We start from the raw sequence: 17,367 nt of genomic DNA on the forward strand, positions 1-17,367 counted from the left end.
AACAAATTAATGAGGGGAACAGAGCTGCTGCTTGCCATATACTTGATTACTTCTAAAAAACAGGTGGGGCTTTTGCATTGATACCTTTCCCAAGTCATACCGTGAGCTGGCCGGTGTACACAGTACCAACAGAGAAGGGAAACGGTTGCAATTGCGACAGCGCACAAAGATCCAGGAAAAAAGAAGACATTTGGTGTCAATGCAGATGACCTGAAGAAGAAAAAGCTATTAAACAAAAAAGTCAAACTACTAAGATTCTAATACCCACCGTTGAAAGATGGAAGGTTAAAAAAGCAAAGTCAAGTATACAATAAACAATAATAAGCAGTACTAGTAAACAAATAATCAGAGTATAGTAAACAATCAAACTCAAAAGAGACCCTAGGGCATGGATCTGGAATCCGGGTATAGACTACTTCCACCAGGTAAACAGAGTACAAGAAGAGAACAGAAGACGATAGATGCACGCAAGCGCATTGGACCTCAGAAAGGCCCCAAAAAACCAAAGGTAACAGTAACTCAAACGGATGTTCGATGTATTTCGTGTGCCGTTTTCTCGGCGGGTTTACTGATGCGTTGGCATGTCTCTTTGCCAGTAGAATTGAACCGAGTCTGAGGCACCGGGAGTCACCGTGAGCTGTCTGCTTGTACCCCTGCAATTCGCCGATCGAAACATAAACATTCTCGGAGACTAAGGGAGACCTTGTAACCTGCTTGCAGAAGGTAATACCTGAAGATTATGTATCCCAGTATTCCGGAGTGATTGGAATGAAATAGCGCTATAGTGGTGCTATACTATACTATACTGTGTACACGGGTTGTTTTTTACTTTTTTTTCGCTGGCATCGGTTGCTCAGAATGATCTCTTTCATTTTTGACCCCGCAGACGCATTAGAGAAAGCGCAATAAATCTGCCGCCCTTATGAATATCGAGACGCGCAGGTCTGCAAATGGTGATTGGAGCCAAGGAGGGGCCGTTCATGTTGTGCAGAACGCGTCTGAAGAGGGGCCAATTGCTTGTGAAAGGGCTATGAGTCAATGAAATAGTCAATAAACTACCTAGTAGGTAAGCAAAGTAGAGAGGGGGCAATTGGAATCCAATATCGGAGAATGGGAAAATGCAGGCGCCGAGGAACTTGAGTTACTCGACAGGCATCGGACGCAGTGATGAGCTGGCATTGCAGTGGAGAAAGGCGTTGGATTTATCCGCATATTCTGGTATTGACGATTACTTTTGCCCTCTTGGGCCTCGTGCAGCTTGTTCATTTTGGTGGCAAACACGTTATGATGTACATGGTAGGAACAAATTCATATTGATCGTCGAGAATGGCGGGACAAGTAAAACCTTCGCGCTAAAGAACTTTCTGTGAACTTCGGAAAATCGGTGAAACTGCCAGCACAAAAACTAAGGAATTGGTGCTATGTGCTATGACCTATGCTGTAGAGTCATACTCGGGCCCCGAATCCAACCCCTTGCGTCTCGGTCTCGTTCACAGCATCCTCCTTGGCTCGGTCGAAAAGATCATCCTCGTGGCTCCCATGCCATGACCGCCGATATGACCGCGGGGCTTGCAGTCTCAAGCATCCAAGACTAATCATGCATAATGCACTTGCTCGGAGTCCCTGGTTACCAATGACACCCTGCTTCAATCTACTACATTGTCGCGAGACTTTCCGAAGGAAACCTCATCCGTCGTGGCGCATTATCCGTGTCTCCTTTCTGATATGGTGTTGGGTCGCGCCCCTCCAGACTAGACAAAGAGAGGCTGGGCCTCGGACCAGAGCCGCATTTGCTCCGCGGCTCTGTGCGGGATCACATACAAAGGGTGCATTGGCTCTAGCCGATCACCCCTTGAAAACACATTGGCCGGATCGCGGCTTGGTGAAGACTTCCAGGAAAATGAGGACGAAAAGTTGTTGCTTGCGATACTCGAGTCTGTCCGGTAATGATGGTTTTGAGCCGCACTCAAACCTGCCATAACGTAGCAGGTGTGATATGAATCGACATGCCTTGGGTCATGGTCAGCTGCACGTGTAAAAAGAACCGTCACGGATAGGAGTTAACATACTTGCCCGGTTTGTCACGGAGACCACCATCGTTCCCTTGACAACATCCAAGGATGTATCGGGTTAAACCTTCGCGGCTGAAAAGACTGTTGGCTGGTGGCTCGGTGCTATCCGGCTTTCCCTCTAGGGAGGATTCAAGCAATGGCCAACACCCACCAACCCAATGGCTATAACATCCATCCACGAGTTTATTTGTTCGTCCGGAAAGACCACCTTCTGGGGCGGACTGGCGTGCAGACAACCACGATACTAACATCGGAATGTCCATGTGTCTGTCAGGAACTATTAGCATACGAGAATCAGAGAGAGCATTCCGGGCTAGAATAGCCTCGCACCTGTTGAAGATCTCCTCGGGGGGTCCCAAGATAGACAGACATGCCAGAGCACAAAAGGCGTATGCACCATGGGCCTCCGACCCAGGGCTACCGGAGATACCTCCTTCGAATGTTTGGCCTGAAGGCGAGTGTCAGCACATCTCAAGGCTACTATAAGCCAAGCCACCAGTAACTCATACATCGTGAGAGATATTCAGGAAGACCACTCGTCAGACTCTCCAATCCAGCCTCCCGCGCTTGAGAGCCCGGAGCAAGCGTCAGCGGCAGGTCAAGTAGCGAGATAAGAGTCATAGCGCAGTATGCGCCACTGTATTAATGACATGTCAGATCTTGCGTTGGGGAAGGGGAACGGGATTACGAGCAAGCGCCTGCTCCAGTCCTGGGGTTTCACTTACCGCACATCTTCCTCCCCGCCCTCGCAAACACGGAATCCTCCGTCTGGCTGCTTCAACCGGCCAATCCATTGCCACCTGGGAAAGCCAGAAACTGGGTCAGACGCACAGGATCACACAAGACGCACATGCAGCAGAAAGCTGCCGGTGACAACTCACATCGCGTGTCGGTCCACCAATCCAAAGGCTTCCTCGCCCCCAACCATAGCTAGCGACAGAACGGCTGCATAACTGCCCGCCAGGTGGGATGTCTGGCCATGGCCGCCGCCAAAGCCACCGGTGGGGTTCTGCATGGGCCGAAGCGTAGTGATCACACTAGAGAAGAAGAGGAATGTTCAGAATGGTATTCTTTCTTTTTTTTTCCATGTTTCACGTTGTACGGAAGACATGATCCTTTCCAATCAAGGTACATCTCCTCCAGACCTCGGGAGGCTCTGTCTCCATCCTGTGGATATATGACAGATAGTAAAAAAACAATTTGGGGGAAGAACGAGGCGGGGAAATGAAATAACTTCAAAAAATAAAAATAAAAATAAAAATAAAAAGCAAGGATGTAAACACTTGAAGCATGCACGCACCGTTCGCGAAATCGAGTCGTCTCTTCTCCCATCATGGCCAGTCCCGCCAGCGCCCAGTACACAATCCACGGGCGGCTGGCGTCCATGGCGACGAACCCCTCGGGATAATCCTCGAGGGCATCGTAAAGGTAGCTGATGTGGAGATCACGTTGCAGGGCGGGTACGCCATGGTCGTTGAAATCCTTCTGGGTGCTGTGGATGCCTTTCAGGAATGGTAGGCATTTTTCCAGGGTCGCATTCTGCAGATCGATGGTCTCTGTGATGAGCGGGTCGCGAATGGGCGGCGGCTGCGTGAACAAGGCCGGGATCCCCGGGCGCGCTTTGGAGTCAGACGGGTTCATGGCTGAAGTCATTGGAATTGATGAGGTTGGACGGTTGGGTTTTTGTGCGTGCGGAAATCGAACTTTTCGTTTCCCGAGCGGCATCGGGGATTTGAGGATTTTGTAGATTTTGTAGATTTTGAAGCTCAAAGAAAGGTAAATTGAACGTTCTTACTATTGTTCTGTAGATATGAATGTGAATGTAAAATAGAAGTCTTTGTTTTCCCCACTCTCGGGCATCTTTGACCATCTTTGACGACATCACCACATGTCCTTCACTGTATTTCCCTTTTCCACCTTTTCGAGTCCTGGAGTATCCTGATTCAGTTAGAAACAGACTTTCTCGTGGGAGATGCATATCTCGAGTATTACTCCGTGCTCACTGAAGAGCTCCTGCATGTCACAAGGACCCAACATATATATATATGTGATGGATCTCACGCCATGCACGCAGTATATTGGCTTACATGACACCCTTGCTGCATGTGCCCAGGTATTCGAAATATATATTTTTTTTTTTTAAAGAAAAACTTCGACCTGTCCGATTCCTTGTTTTGCCATACTAAGGCTCAACAAGATTTCCAGTCCGTGCAATATAGCCGAGCACTATTTTACTATTTCCCTATCTTACTAGTGCTTAGTTTATTATTTATTATTTAGTTACTTATTTTCCAACGGGGAACTCCCAACTGCATCAGCATCCTGAACTGGCCCGCTAAATACCTTTGAGGTATGGCGCATTCAATGAGATACGAATCACGGGTGGTGGACGGGGAGCTGATTGGATCTGATTAGGAAGGACTCAACTAATTTTGGTATTCGGGATATTTAGGATATTTTGGGATATTTTGGTATACGGGAACATAACAGGATGTCAGATCTCGCCAATTCTTATTGCCACGCAGTGATACCCACTGATCTTCCGGGTTCGGGCTCACGGGTGATTTGCTAATAGTAAGGATCTCAGTCAGAACCTAGGTAGAAAATAATAGAATAGATACGGAATAGAGATACATTATAGAATAGATATATGAAATATTATATGAAATAGTATATGAAATAAGAGAAAAGAAGAGAGAGAGAAAAAAAAAAAAAAAAGGCAACCTTTCCCATTTAGGAAAGAATTCAATAAATAGGGAGATCATGGGACTTCCCGGCTTAAGAGGACCTCCAGGGTTGAGTCTATCTCCTCTCCTCCCCTCTCCGAATCCCTCCTACTCCCCAAATCCTAGCGAAATCAACGCTACTGCACGCTAATACCCGTGGCATTAATTCATCGCTCAACACTGGATCAACGTTCCCTCCACGCCATCAGCCAGCCTCTCCACTCTCCACAATCAACTCCCCTAGCGCATTTCTTCGCTCACCGCTGCTTTGTCCCCCCCCACCGCCTCACTTTCCCTCTTCTTCATGGTTGTGTCACCCTTCTGAAGAAGGTCCTCTCATCCAGGCTGGTCCTTTCTTCCCCTTCTCTTTTACTTCCCCGTGGTCGTTTTTGACTCCAAAAAAGTCATGTCCAATGTCGATATATCAAATGATGGCCTTATTGGCGTCGATTACGACTCCAGAGGCTATCTTCAGCATCAATCATGGCCTGTCGCGGTAGATCAGGCGCCCCCACGGTCAGAAGAGGGCCATGGTCTCTCCCCGTTGCAAACTGGCGGTCACCCTCTGGAACAGTCGGTGACCCAGGATCCAAATCTCATGGTCGACTGGCACTTTCAACCACTACACACCCCTCACCACCACCACCACCTCTCATATTCCTCCGAAGACCCGTCCTCAGCGCCCCAGTTTACCACCAGTTATGGCATGCCCATGCAGTCATCCCCCGTCGATCTCATGTCCGGCCAGGGCCAGATGAGCGCCGGCTTGCTCGATGGTCCCTATCTGCCGATGTCGGCTCCGGTCGATATGGTGCCATTCACGTATCAGGACTTCCAAGCGGATCTGATGGCGTTCCCCAACGGACTTCCGGATGTTTCTTATGCCCCGCACCCCGTCCTTGAAAGCAGCTCGCCCACCGACACTTATCTGGAGGTCCGTTCCCTGTCCAGCAGTGACAACGGCTGGAGTACTATCGACCATCGCCGCTCTCTCGACTTTGGTTATCCTGAACAAGGTGTTTTCGTCAACCCCACCCAGACACTGCACGACCGCAGCCTTTCCGAGTCTTCATATTCCACCTCATACGGCAGCTTTGTGGACATCACGAATCCGATCGGCTCTCCCGGTTCCGAGAACAATATGGATTTGCCTTGCTATAGTCACCATGGCCACGGACACAGTCATAGTCATAGCCATACTCACAGCCACAACCACAGCCATAGTTACAGCCACAGCAGCTCCATTGGAATCCACGGTACCTCCCCGACAAGCAGCGCAGTTGTCCTTCGTGACCAGTCTTCGCCAGGGTCTCGTTCGCCTTCCGCCGTCAGCCCCGTCGGAATGGTACGGCCGATCCCGGTTCCGATCAAGAAGTCAACATCCCCTGCTCGATCGGCTGGGTCTTCTCAAGCATCTGCCTCACCGCCGAGCCGGAAACCGTCCCGCAAGAGCCCCATTGCCGCCAAGACCGCCGAGACCAAGGTTCGCAAGCAGTCCCAGACCGGCAAGCCCGAGACCGAGAAGCGTGTTGGCAAGAGAAAGGGCCCCCTGAAGCCCGACCAACGAAAACAGGCCAGTGAGATCCGGAAGTTGCGCGCTTGCCTGCGCTGCAAGTTCCTCAAGAAGACGTGTGACAAGGGCGAGCCTTGTGCAGGATGCCAACCGTCGCATGCACGGTTATGGCAGGTGCCATGTACTCGCATTGATATCAAGGAGATTGGCTATTTCATGAAGGACTGGAAGGCGGATTATGAGCGCCACATTACCATGGGCTTCTCTGTCGGCAACATTACCGGATTCTCGGACCAGGAACGCACTTTGTTCATCACCCACGGATATGGACAAATCCTGCCCATCAACGCCCGCGAGGTCTATGTCCGTGACGAGCAGTGCTTCACCGTTGACTGGATCGAGACAATGCAGCGTGATCCGACACAGTACGAGGTCGAGACTGCCAAACTCTCCGCTGGTATGGAGGGAATCTCGCACGCGATGCTGTCGGATTACCTTGACCGCCACATCGACGGCAATGGCACCTTTGAGAAGTTCGTCGACGATTACTTCGAGGGCACTCCTTTCCTGACGCAAATGCTGAAGACCGCCTTCCGCTTTTACTTCCGCACGAAGCTGCCCGTTATCCGGAAGGCACTCAAGCTGGTGGTTGCTTACAACCTCACCATGCATGTCACCATGGTCGAAGGTATTGGCGAGGAGGAAGGCTTCCTCGGCAAGATCGAGAACATGGGCTCCAAGTTCTCCGGCAAGACCATGGCCCCTGTCATGATCAACTTCCAGATTAAGTGTGCCATGGCTAGCATGTGGCGTGAGCTGCAGAAGGATGTGCTGGAGGAGCTGTCGTCACTTTACTCGAGTGTATACAGCGGCGACAAGCTGAAGAACTGGCCGACCATCTTCATCCTGGCCTCCATTCTGCTGGCCGTGTGGGAGGAGATGCAGTTCGACAGCCACTACCGGACACCAGACGCGGCTGCCGTCGACAAGTTCTGCACGGACATGGAGACCACCCCGGTGGGCGTCATCGTCGGACTGTTCCAGGCCATCTCACAGAAGCTGCCCCCGTTCACCGAGTGGGACTCGCAAAAGCACCACCAGCTGTTGTACTCCAACCAGGATGTCTGCAACACCATGACTGAAGTCCGCCAACATGTCGAGCAACATGGTAAGAGACAAAAGAGACAAGCTCTTCCCAATGTTCCACTTTAATATCCGAAACTAACTCCACCCTTCAGAAACCTACCTCCGCAGCCGCAGTTGTACGAAATTCAATCGTGGCGACTTCGATTGCCTTTCAAATAAGTTTGTGTCGCGACTGGTCATTCGCGCCAACTAGACAACGACCCCGATGCGCAAACGCATTATGATGATGATATTACCACGACTATCGTTTCCAGCGAGTACAGTTCCGCGATTTCGTTTTGAATGCTAAATGATAACGAGAATATGCGAATCATTGTCGTGACGATGTGCGAGCGCATCTATTTCCGCTCTTTTGACGAAGAATCCGACGGGTCCCCCTCCCAGCGAGGTTCTACCCTTTTTTTGTATTGTTGTTCCGAGCGAACCGACTTTCTTTTGATCTAGCCTTTTATGAGCCGTGTTGCTTTTTTTTTTTTTCTTTTTTTTTGGTCTTGTCTTTTGTCATATTTACCTTTTCATTTTTTACCCTTTATTATTGGTATTTTTTGGTATTTTTTTGCTCTTGTCTTTGGTGTATACCTTTCTTCGCATAGCTTTGTCTCCAGCGATGAACGAGGATCACGAATGTCATGACCGTGTACGGCCGAAGGTGTTTCTATTGTTTTGTTTTCATTTTGTTGGCACCTGGCACCCGCCACGAAACAGGCCAACAATTCAAGTTAGAACAGGGTCCTGAGAAAGGGTGTGCAGGCTGTCTTATCCCTGAACCCTCACATTCTTTGTGGTGGTTGACGCATATCTTCTTGCCGGGGAAAACGGCGTCGGGAGGGATATTTGCGAAAGCGTTTTGTTCATACCGGGCTTTAAGCTCTATATCTCGATAGTTTTTAACTCTAAAACTTGAATTCTTATTTTGTCATATCTCATTATCGATTATTGAACTATTAAAAAGAAAGAAAAGACAGCGGTGAACCCGGATCCGACTTTGATACTAAGTTTGGAAGCGGGTACTGGGTACCCGGGAGACCGCAGCAGTTGCCGCGTACAGCCCCGTACCCTGTACTTTCTCGTCACTAGCGTCTCCATTTTAAGGTCCCCCCCCTCTTTTGGCGATAAGCAACATAACGTCATCACTTGGACAAAGGGGACTTGATGGATATAGGAAGATGTAGGAAAATATAGGAAAAGATATAGAACAGTGGAAGATCATGGAATCTTAATAATGTTAATAATAGTCTATTTGTAGGCCATATCCAATGATATATAAGTTTCGGAGTTTTCCAGGTGGCGTCAAGTGAAGTGATGGGCTGTTCCCAGGCACCCCCATTTGACTCATCCGGCATCTTCTGGCATTTTCACGGCGTCACCTGGGCCTGACTAAGACACCTCGCCCCCTCATCCTTCCAAGGTTTCCTACATAAGGACGCTGTTTCCCCTCTTCCACTTTCTCCCTTCTTTCAATCCACCATTCTCCACAGCTCGCTTCACACTTGAGCATCCTTCCTTTCAAATCAATCTCAAATAATAAAGCCCATCATGCAGATCTTTGTCAAGACTCGTACGTTTATCCCCTTATCTGGCTCCAGCGCCGAGAGACGACCTCCTCTTGCCGCTTAGCCCATGGACATCCTTGCTAACATTCCTCTTGTCTCTAGTCACTGGCAAGACCATCACCCTTGAGGTTGAGTCCAGCGATACCATCGACAACGTCAAGTCGAAGATCCAGGACAAGGAGGGTATCCCTCCTGACCAACAGCGTTTGATCTTCGCCGGCAAGCAGCTGGAGGACGGTCGCACGCTTTCCGACTATAACATCCAGAAGGAGTCTACTCTCCACTTGGTTCTTCGCCTCCGTGGCGGTATGCAGATTTGTAAGTGCTTTCTCTCACGGCCTCATTTTCTTGTCACTAACATTTGCCACAGTCGTCAAGACCCTGACCGGAAAGACCATCACTCTCGAGGTTGAGTCATCTGACACCATCGACAACGTTAAGTCCAAGATTCAGGACAAGGAGGGCATTCCCCCCGACCAGCAGCGTCTTATTTTCGCCGGCAAGCAGTTGGAGGACGGTCGTACTCTGTCCGACTACAACATCCAGAAAGAGTCCACTCTACACTTGGTTCTCCGTCTACGTGGTGGTATGCAGATTTTCGTCAAGACGCTCACTGGCAAAACTATTACACTTGAGGTCGAGTCATCCGACACTATCGATAATGTGAAGTCCAAGATCCAAGATAAGGAGGGCATTCCTCCCGATCAACAGCGTCTCATCTTCGCAGGCAAGCAGCTTGAAGATGGCCGTACACTCTCCGACTACAACATCCAGAAGGAATCCACCCTCCACCTTGTCCTCCGTCTTCGTGGTGGTATGCAGATCTTTGTCAAGACTCTGACTGGAAAGACTATCACGCTAGAGGTCGAGAGCTCAGACACTATCGACAACGTTAAGAGCAAGATCCAGGACAAGGAGGGTATTCCCCCTGACCAGCAGCGTCTTATCTTCGCTGGAAAGCAGCTGGAGGACGGACGTACTCTTTCGGACTACAACATCCAGAAGGAGAGCACCCTGCACCTGGTGTTGCGTCTGCGTGGCGGCCAGTAATTGATTTACGATTCTGTTTTCTCAACTTCGATAGGTTCTACATGACCTGCATGGCGTTTGGTCGGTTTTCGAGGCTGAGGCTTCTTTTCTTGCAATGTTTCCCGAGGACGGCTTCTCTCTTTTACTTGCCCACATTATCATCACGGCTATGTGATAGATAGTTCTCTACAATTCACTCTAGCAATATTTGCTAGTCTTTACCTAGCATATCATTTCATTTCATTATAATGTAGTTGTATGTGGATAGTGTTAAGTGACAGAAATTGACATAGTATGGTAAAAGTCACCAACACGAACATCTTTAAGTCTCGGGCACCCGACATATGCAAGTCCCCTGGGCCCATGTAAGTGGCTCATCTGGCAATTTCGTTTAACACACCGGTTCTCGCCACCTCACCTTCCCAACCAGAACGCCTCAGAATCTCAATATTTTTGCCTCTTTGCCACACTCGCGTGCCAGGAACCAATTGTGGCGGAAGGCGTCGAAGCGGGCGACAATAAAATATTAAGTAATCATGCATCCTTATCGTGATAACACGACTTCCTCTTTTGATAGTTCCAACCACCAGTCGCAAGCTCCAGAGGATGCGAGCTATCACCCGGAATGCCCGCTTACTTCTACCACCTTAGCTTGCAACTCCTCTCCCACAGCCTATCTGACGCGCCGAGCTCGCAGGGATCCTCTCTGGCGCTACAATCCGCATGGGAAGCTCTCCTACCATTCCAACAACGGAGCCGGCCTTCACCCTCCAACCGCCCATCACCCGCAGGGGATAATCAAACCCCACAAAACCCAGGCCATACTTTGGCGCATCGAAATAAACCCATATCCACCTTCCCCACCAACACCGCAAGCACCCCACCGCGAACCATTTCCTCCGCCAGCACTTCTCACGACTCTAACGGCCCCTCCACTGGCTTCTCAACTAGCACCACCCAACTTGAAGACGACAAGCGCTTTGGCGCCATCTGCATCGAGTGCATTGACATGGTCACCCCAAAGAATCCGCCCAAACGCACCTCGAAGCGCGGCTCCGCACCCACCACGGAACCAGAGAACCTCGTCGCTGCAGGCATCGGCACTGACATTCTAGGGGGTCTCCATACAAAAGGCCAGTATATCCCACTCGATTACGAGCTTGCCGACAGCGTCTGGGGAATTGTACACCTGTACCGCGACTCTCAAGAGACGTCCTACCTCGGAAATGACGATGAGTACCCCGCCTATCTGAAGGGCTCCTCAGCTGCCGCCCGCCAGCCCGGTGAGCAGCAAGCTACGTTGAGGCAGGGTCTGACCGGTGCGGCGGATATTAAACAATCCGGGACGAAGGGTCTTGCGGAATATCCGTTTCCTGAGACAAGTTCTTCCACTGCACACAGCCCTGATGAGGATTGTACGACACTATGTATTCTCGCTGTGCCGTCTTATCTGTCGCCGCCGGACTTTTTGGGGTTTATTGGACAGAAGACTATGGACGATGTTAGTCACTTTCGGATGATCAGGACGGCGCGTGCGAATCGGTATATGGTTCTGATGAAGTTCCGGAATGGGCGGAAGGCGAAGGAATGGCAGAAGGAATGGAATGGGCGTGTTTTTAATAGCATCGAGCCCGAGACCTGCCATGTTGTTTTTGTGAAGACGGTCGAAATCCAAGTTGTGGATGCCGGAACACCATCCGCTGAGAATGGCGCTGTCTCTAACCTCTCAACCCCCTCTCGGCCCCCGGTATCCTCTACTGGACAAGCAACTCTCACCGGGAAACCTCTTGCACCACCTACACCTGCTCTAATCGAACTACCAACTTGTCCCGTCTGCCTAGAGCGGATGGACGAAACCACAGGGCTCCTGACGATAAACTGCCAACATGTCTTCCACTGCACCTGTCTCCAAAAGTGGAAAGGCACCGGCTGCCCCGTATGCCGATACACGCCAGACGACTACCGCAAAAGCAACGCCTCGCTCAAACCAGACGAAGAACCTCTAGAATGCAGCGTCTGCCACTCAGAAGAAAACCTCTGGGCCTGTCTAATCTGCGGCACGATCGGCTGCGGCCGCTATGACAATGCCCACGCCTTCGCCCACTGGAAAGAAACAGCCCACGCCTTCTCTATGGACCTCACCTCCCAGCGCGTATGGGACTATGTAGGAGACGCCTATGTCCACCGCATCATCCAAAACAAAACAGATGGCAAGCTTCTCGAGCTACCCGCAGCAGACTACAGCGCCCTCGATCCACCAGACTGGGGCGACGCCGTCCCCCGCGAGAAACTAGAAAACATGAGCATCGAATACACACATCTCCTAACCAGCCAGCTTGAAAGCCAGCGCGCATACTTTGAAGAGGTCGTCGAGCGCGCCGTCGACAAAGCATCGCAGGCTAGTGCCGCCGCTGCCGTGGCGGAAGTCAACGCTTCCAGCGCCACATCGCGTCTCGAGGAATTACAAGACAAGTATGATGCTATGACGATTGAGACGTTGCCGTCACTTGAACATGACCGCGCCCGCGCGGAGAAAAAAGCAGAGAAATTCGAGGCCCTGGCGCGCTCGTTTGAGAAGGGGTTCCAGGAAGAGAAGGCTATGAATCGGAATATGATGTTAAGGCTCGAAGGTCTTTCTAAAGAGGTTGACGGGCTTAAGGCTGCGAATGCGGATCTTGCGGAGCAGAATCGCGATTTGACGTTCTTTATCAGTGGCACGCAGAGGTTGCAGGGGCAGGGTGAGGATGTTGAGCAAGGAACTGTTTCTGTGCCTGAGCCGTCGTCTGCTTCGAAGAAGAAGAGGAAGGGGAAGGGGAAGGGGAAGAAGTAGTTTGGGGTTAGGGAAATCTTGTGTTTACTTTTGCTTGGATTGGAGTGAATGGTCTAGGGTTATCCGCCGGTATTCTTCTACTGCGTGCCTAATAGGTTGGGTGGTTATGTGCATTTAGCGAGGTGTACTGCGTACACTAGAAACGAGTTAATGAATATGAAGTTATGAAATATTGATATGCAATGGAGTACAATAAGTCGAATAATATACAAATAGCTCAAAGCAATGCAAGTATAGATACATACAGATCCCCAAAATCATCTAAATCTCCTTCCTAACAGCCCAGAAGTAATTCCCCCAATCCTCACTCCCAGGCACCATCTTCCACCCAATCCCAGGAATATAAATAGCACCCACACACTTCCACCTCATCCCCTCCGCAATCGCACTCCCACCCCTCGAAACACCTGTATCAGCAGCCCTCATCAACCCCTCCTGCAACCACCCTTTAACCTCACCAGGGTTGACAAACTTGCTCCACTCATGCGTCCCACGGGGCACAACACCAATCGGCCACGGCGCTTCGGCAATAACCTGGTTCAGGATGAACGACGGCAGCGTCCGCGAAATAGTAGATCCAATTAGCCACCCGCCGGGCTTGAGCGCGCGCAGACAGTTCGTCAGGAAGCTTAGAGGTGTTGAGGTCTTCGGGTCGATGTGCTCAAGGACTTCGAAGAGGGTTACGACGTCGTATTGTGGGGCGGGTTGGGTTGAGGGAGAGCTTGGGTTTGGGGTCGAAGCCGCAGTCGAACTTGAAGCGGGCGTTAGAGTGACAGCGTTGCCGGCAAGTACATCCTCCAGCGTTGTGTTAAGGTACTTGAAGCGACCGGTGCGCAAGTGTTCGTGGACGGTTGGATCCATGCGCGCGTGCTCGCGCGCCATTTGGATTAGGTCCGTTGAGGGGTCGATTGCGGTCATTGAGGCGGCGAGGGTTGGGGTTGGGGCTGGGCCGGTTGGGTCGAGTGGGATTGTGCGTGCGAGGGACTCGGCGAAGATGCCGCCCCCGCAGCCTACGTCGAGGTAGTTGAGGGTTGCGGTGGAGGGGGTTGAGGTTGAGCTTGGGTTTTGGCTTGGTGAGGAGGTTCCTTCTGCTAGGCAGGAGGCGATGAATTCGTGTCGGAGGGGGTTCATTAGGTGCAGGATTCGGGAATGGCCCATTGGGTCCCACCAGGAGCTGGCGAGAGCGGAGAAGTGGGAGAGTTCATCGGCGGAGACGGAGGATGTTGAGTGCGCGCGGGTTTGGGTTGATGCGGGTGCGGAGAGGAAGTGGTTTGGTGAAGGTCTTGTTGAGCTGAGGGCTGAGCGGAGGGTTCGGACTGAGAGAGGGAGGGCACGGGGCCGGAGGGAGGCCATTGTGTAGGTAATGGTGTTGGTTATAGGTGAGATTCGAGGTCCAATGGAGAATTGGCTCCGGGTTTTGGTGCTCTAATGAGCTTTGGTCGATGCGGAGACCCGAGAATTATCTGTGAGGAAGTGTTAATTGGAGACATACGAGGGATGTAGAAAGCAATAGAGAGCATACCAGTGAAGAATAGCCTGAGCAATTGAGAAGAGAAACCTTGGAAGTCGCATGAAGCTGATCACCAAATTGGAGATTCCATGAGAGACAAACATGCCAAGACAATTTGACTGCCATTCACGAGTATGAGCTTCCTTCTCGACCTACGAGGTACATCAACTACAATAGCCATGGATTTGATGCATTGAGTCATTGATCGTGTTCTACAATTCTGTTGTTCCTCCATATCATAAACAACCATCTATAAAACTCCACTTGGTATCACAAAAACAAGAAGAAAAACCGCATCACAAATTCAATACAGTCGTGCCCATCATCACAAGAGACAATTTTCGAAGCCCAGTTCCTGCGGCACATGCGGATGAGGAGCTGACTCGGCTTGTCCATCAACGTCATGGATATCAATATCCTCCGCACTGGCAGCGTAATCCCAGTCATGCTGGCCAGACCATGAAGCCAACTGATCCGGCACAGCAGCGCCGAGTATAGGAAGGAAATTTCCCGTTGTGATGTTGCAGTCGAGTCCAAGCACGTTTCTGCAACGATCCAGTAATGTAGGGAAGAGGTATGAGGGCGAGCCACGAATCTGAGACAGAGTGTGAAGTATACCCCACAGCAACTCGTTCGGATCAATAATCGACTCAGCCAATCTATGGACGGCTTTTGGTCCAAGAGATCTCGTCACATCGGCAACAGAGGAGCCTAGGTCGAAGAGCTTTTGTTCCTATAACATCCAAATCAGTATACAAACAAGCAACTTCATCTCTGGGGGACCTACCATTCCAATCCCGTGCGCATCAACAGCCCCCTGTGATGCAGCACCAATCACGCTCATCACGGATTTACCCACCATCACTGGGAGGTGAAATGGCAAAACTGCGTCATCGCACGAACCAGGTTGCGTGGCATGGCTCATAGATAGTTTCCACATCATCGTCTGCAGCCACTGTTGCGTGATCAAGATATCAACCTGCTGGATCTCAAGAACTCCCTCTAGGGAAATAGCCTTGCATAGGCTGGATTGGATGGCGGAGGTTGGCGGTCTCTCCAAGATCCCATCTCCACCGCCGGCGGACATCCAGTCATATAGGTTCGGTGTGAGGTTCTCAAAAATGTTGATCAGGTTGATGAATCCATAAGCCAGAATAGGATCTTCCGAGCAAAGGACCTGGGGCTTGTGAATAGAGCTGCGCAACATAACCGGCTTCGCTTGCTGGAGAGCGTAACCTCTGCCAATTCACTAATCAGCTCCAGTCCAAACCATGGTCCTTCATAAATCGGTCCACTCACCTCTCCGTGATAAACAAAAGCCAGAACACACGCCGTCTTTCCTCCGCCTCTTCAGCCTCATACTCTGCATACGTCGACTCGCGATGCAACCCAAGTGTGAATGCAAACGAGGTCGCCTGGCACAAGAAGAACCAAGCTTGATCCTGGCGATCAAGATTTCCATACGAGGCAAACAAAAAGAACGAAGTCAAAAGCGATTCCGTGTTAAGGTCTTCCAAAACATCGCAATCCCGCCGTGCCCGCACGGCCTCCGAAAGGAGCTCTTCCCCAGACATGAACGAGTGCTCATCCCCGAAACTCTGCAAACGCGCAGGATCCGGCACAGGCGTCGCCCCATCCAGCTTCAACTGGATATGCGTAGCAGCACACAGCGCCGCCAGAAGCGCATACCGCTGCGCAGACAGCTGCCCGGGCTGATGGCAATCCAACCGGAGCTGGTCCGCGCGGACCACCGGCATAATCGGGAACAAGTACTTGAGGTAGATATTGACATGGACGAGCAGTATCTGGGGCGAGAGACGGCGGGCGACCGGCCTCGCATAGCCATGACCATAACCATAACCAATGGCGGATTCGACGGTTGAGTCCGTGGAGCCGGGAGAGGAGACGAGGTCCGGGGGCGGCAGGTGGGAAAAAGTATCCGAGAAGTCCTGGCCTGCGAATTGCGAGTCTGCGATTATAAACCCTGGCGAAATGGGCGAGTTGAATTGGTAGTCCGGAATCTCGCCGGTACCGGCGTCCTCGGGATACTTAGTCTCGGGAGGGTCTTGTCGGGATGAGAGCGGGTGGATCGGGGCCAGGGGATACAGAGTGCGAAATTTGGGGCCCTTGCGACGGAGGACGTCGCTGTACGAGCAGGAGAGAAGTAGCCGTTGACATTTGTCGCATGGTAGTTCACGGGAACATTTTATTTTGCGACGGCGACAGTTGTCGCATGCTTGTTTTGGCTTGGATTGTTTGGTGGACATTGTTGGATTATTGCTAGGTCTTTACTAGACTCAGCAGAGTTGAGTTCATGTTAAGGTCGAAAGGTATAAAAAAGAAGTGCGATGGTTTCATCCGGGGAGTTTGGCATGGCCCATTTTAATAAAAGAAAAAACACAAACCTGGGGAAGCGGGGGATGAAAAGGAAAAAAACCCCGCCAGAGCCCCTGCGTTAGAATTGCCCAGGTGTGCTTCATATTTTGATCTTAATTCGCATTGGCTTCCTTATGGATATTGCTATTCTAACGACGCTTCTGGGTTAGGGCCATTTCTCTCGGGCCGACTTCTCTGGCTGTGTACGTACCCCTCAGCCTTCGGACTATAAAGGATACAAGCCATCACCAAGATCACCAAGATCACCAAGATCACCATGAAAGTTGACTCATTGAGTCACTACTCCGTATCCCCCAAATATCCTTATGATCTTCTGCTGATATTGCATGGATCTCAATCTCGGGCCGGAAGCAAAGTACCTCTTGGCCAAGTACGGAGTACTCCGTACCCACGGGGCCATTACGGCACCAAGTCGGCTATGCTTGGCATCTCCATATTGATTGACAGGGACACTAGATCGAATATGCGGGATTTTCCTGCCGGTCAACCATTTTAGTATTTAGTGGGCACTGCCAGACTGCCCTGAGCATTCATCTCCGCTTCGCATTTCGCAAGTTGATTTCCGATCCAATCGATTTCTTCAAGCTTAGT

The 17,367-nt window shown here is 50.8% G+C and overlaps 5 protein-coding genes across 5 annotated transcripts; 2 read left to right on the plus strand and 3 right to left on the minus strand.

Annotated features, from left to right (window-relative positions):
- Positions 1 to 1,751: 1,751 nt before the first annotated feature.
- N7489_010828 (CAAX farnesyltransferase subunit beta RAM1) lies at positions 1,752 to 3,932 on the minus strand (the record flags this gene model as incomplete). Its single annotated transcript, XM_056716577.1, has 8 exons — positions 1,752 to 2,010; positions 2,070 to 2,339; positions 2,403 to 2,520; positions 2,582 to 2,709; positions 2,798 to 2,872; positions 2,954 to 3,109; positions 3,373 to 3,837; positions 3,868 to 3,932. 8 exons carry the CDS (start codon positions 3,930 to 3,932, stop codon positions 1,752 to 1,754), a joined length of 1,536 nt encoding a protein of 511 aa, XP_056564199.1.
- A 1,272-nt stretch (positions 3,933 to 5,204) lies between these two features.
- N7489_010829 (Zn(II)2Cys6 transcription factor domain-containing protein) lies at positions 5,205 to 7,650 on the plus strand (the record flags this gene model as incomplete). The annotated part of the gene is made up of 2 exons (XM_056716578.1): positions 5,205 to 7,479; positions 7,550 to 7,650. 2 exons carry the CDS (start codon positions 5,205 to 5,207, stop codon positions 7,648 to 7,650), a joined length of 2,376 nt encoding a protein of 791 aa, XP_056564200.1.
- Positions 7,651 to 10,664: 3,014 nt separating this feature from the next.
- On the plus strand, positions 10,665 to 12,869 carry N7489_010830 (putative RING and UBP finger domain protein; the record flags this gene model as incomplete). Its single annotated transcript, XM_056716579.1, has 1 exon — positions 10,665 to 12,869. One exon carries the CDS (start codon positions 10,665 to 10,667, stop codon positions 12,867 to 12,869), a length of 2,205 nt encoding a protein of 734 aa, XP_056564201.1.
- A 261-nt stretch (positions 12,870 to 13,130) lies between these two features.
- On the minus strand, positions 13,131 to 14,222 carry N7489_010831 (3-demethylubiquinone-9 3-methyltransferase; the record flags this gene model as incomplete). Its single annotated transcript, XM_056716580.1, has 1 exon — positions 13,131 to 14,222. One exon carries the CDS (start codon positions 14,220 to 14,222, stop codon positions 13,131 to 13,133), a length of 1,092 nt encoding a protein of 363 aa, XP_056564202.1.
- Positions 14,223 to 14,704: 482 nt separating this feature from the next.
- N7489_010832 (putative C6 transcription factor (AmyR)) lies at positions 14,705 to 16,646 on the minus strand (the record flags this gene model as incomplete). Its single annotated transcript, XM_056716581.1, has 3 exons — positions 14,705 to 15,112; positions 15,167 to 15,617; positions 15,679 to 16,646. The coding sequence occupies 3 exons, from the start codon at positions 16,644 to 16,646 to the stop codon at positions 14,705 to 14,707; spliced, it is 1,827 nt and encodes a 608-aa protein (XP_056564203.1).
- Positions 16,647 to 17,367: the final 721 nt, after the last annotated feature.

The sequence above is a fragment of the Penicillium chrysogenum genome (genome assembly GCF_028827035.1).
Source record: "Penicillium chrysogenum strain IBT 35668 chromosome Unknown utg000005l_segment0_segment0, whole genome shotgun sequence".
NCBI lineage: Eukaryota > Fungi > Ascomycota > Eurotiomycetes > Eurotiales > Aspergillaceae > Penicillium > Penicillium chrysogenum.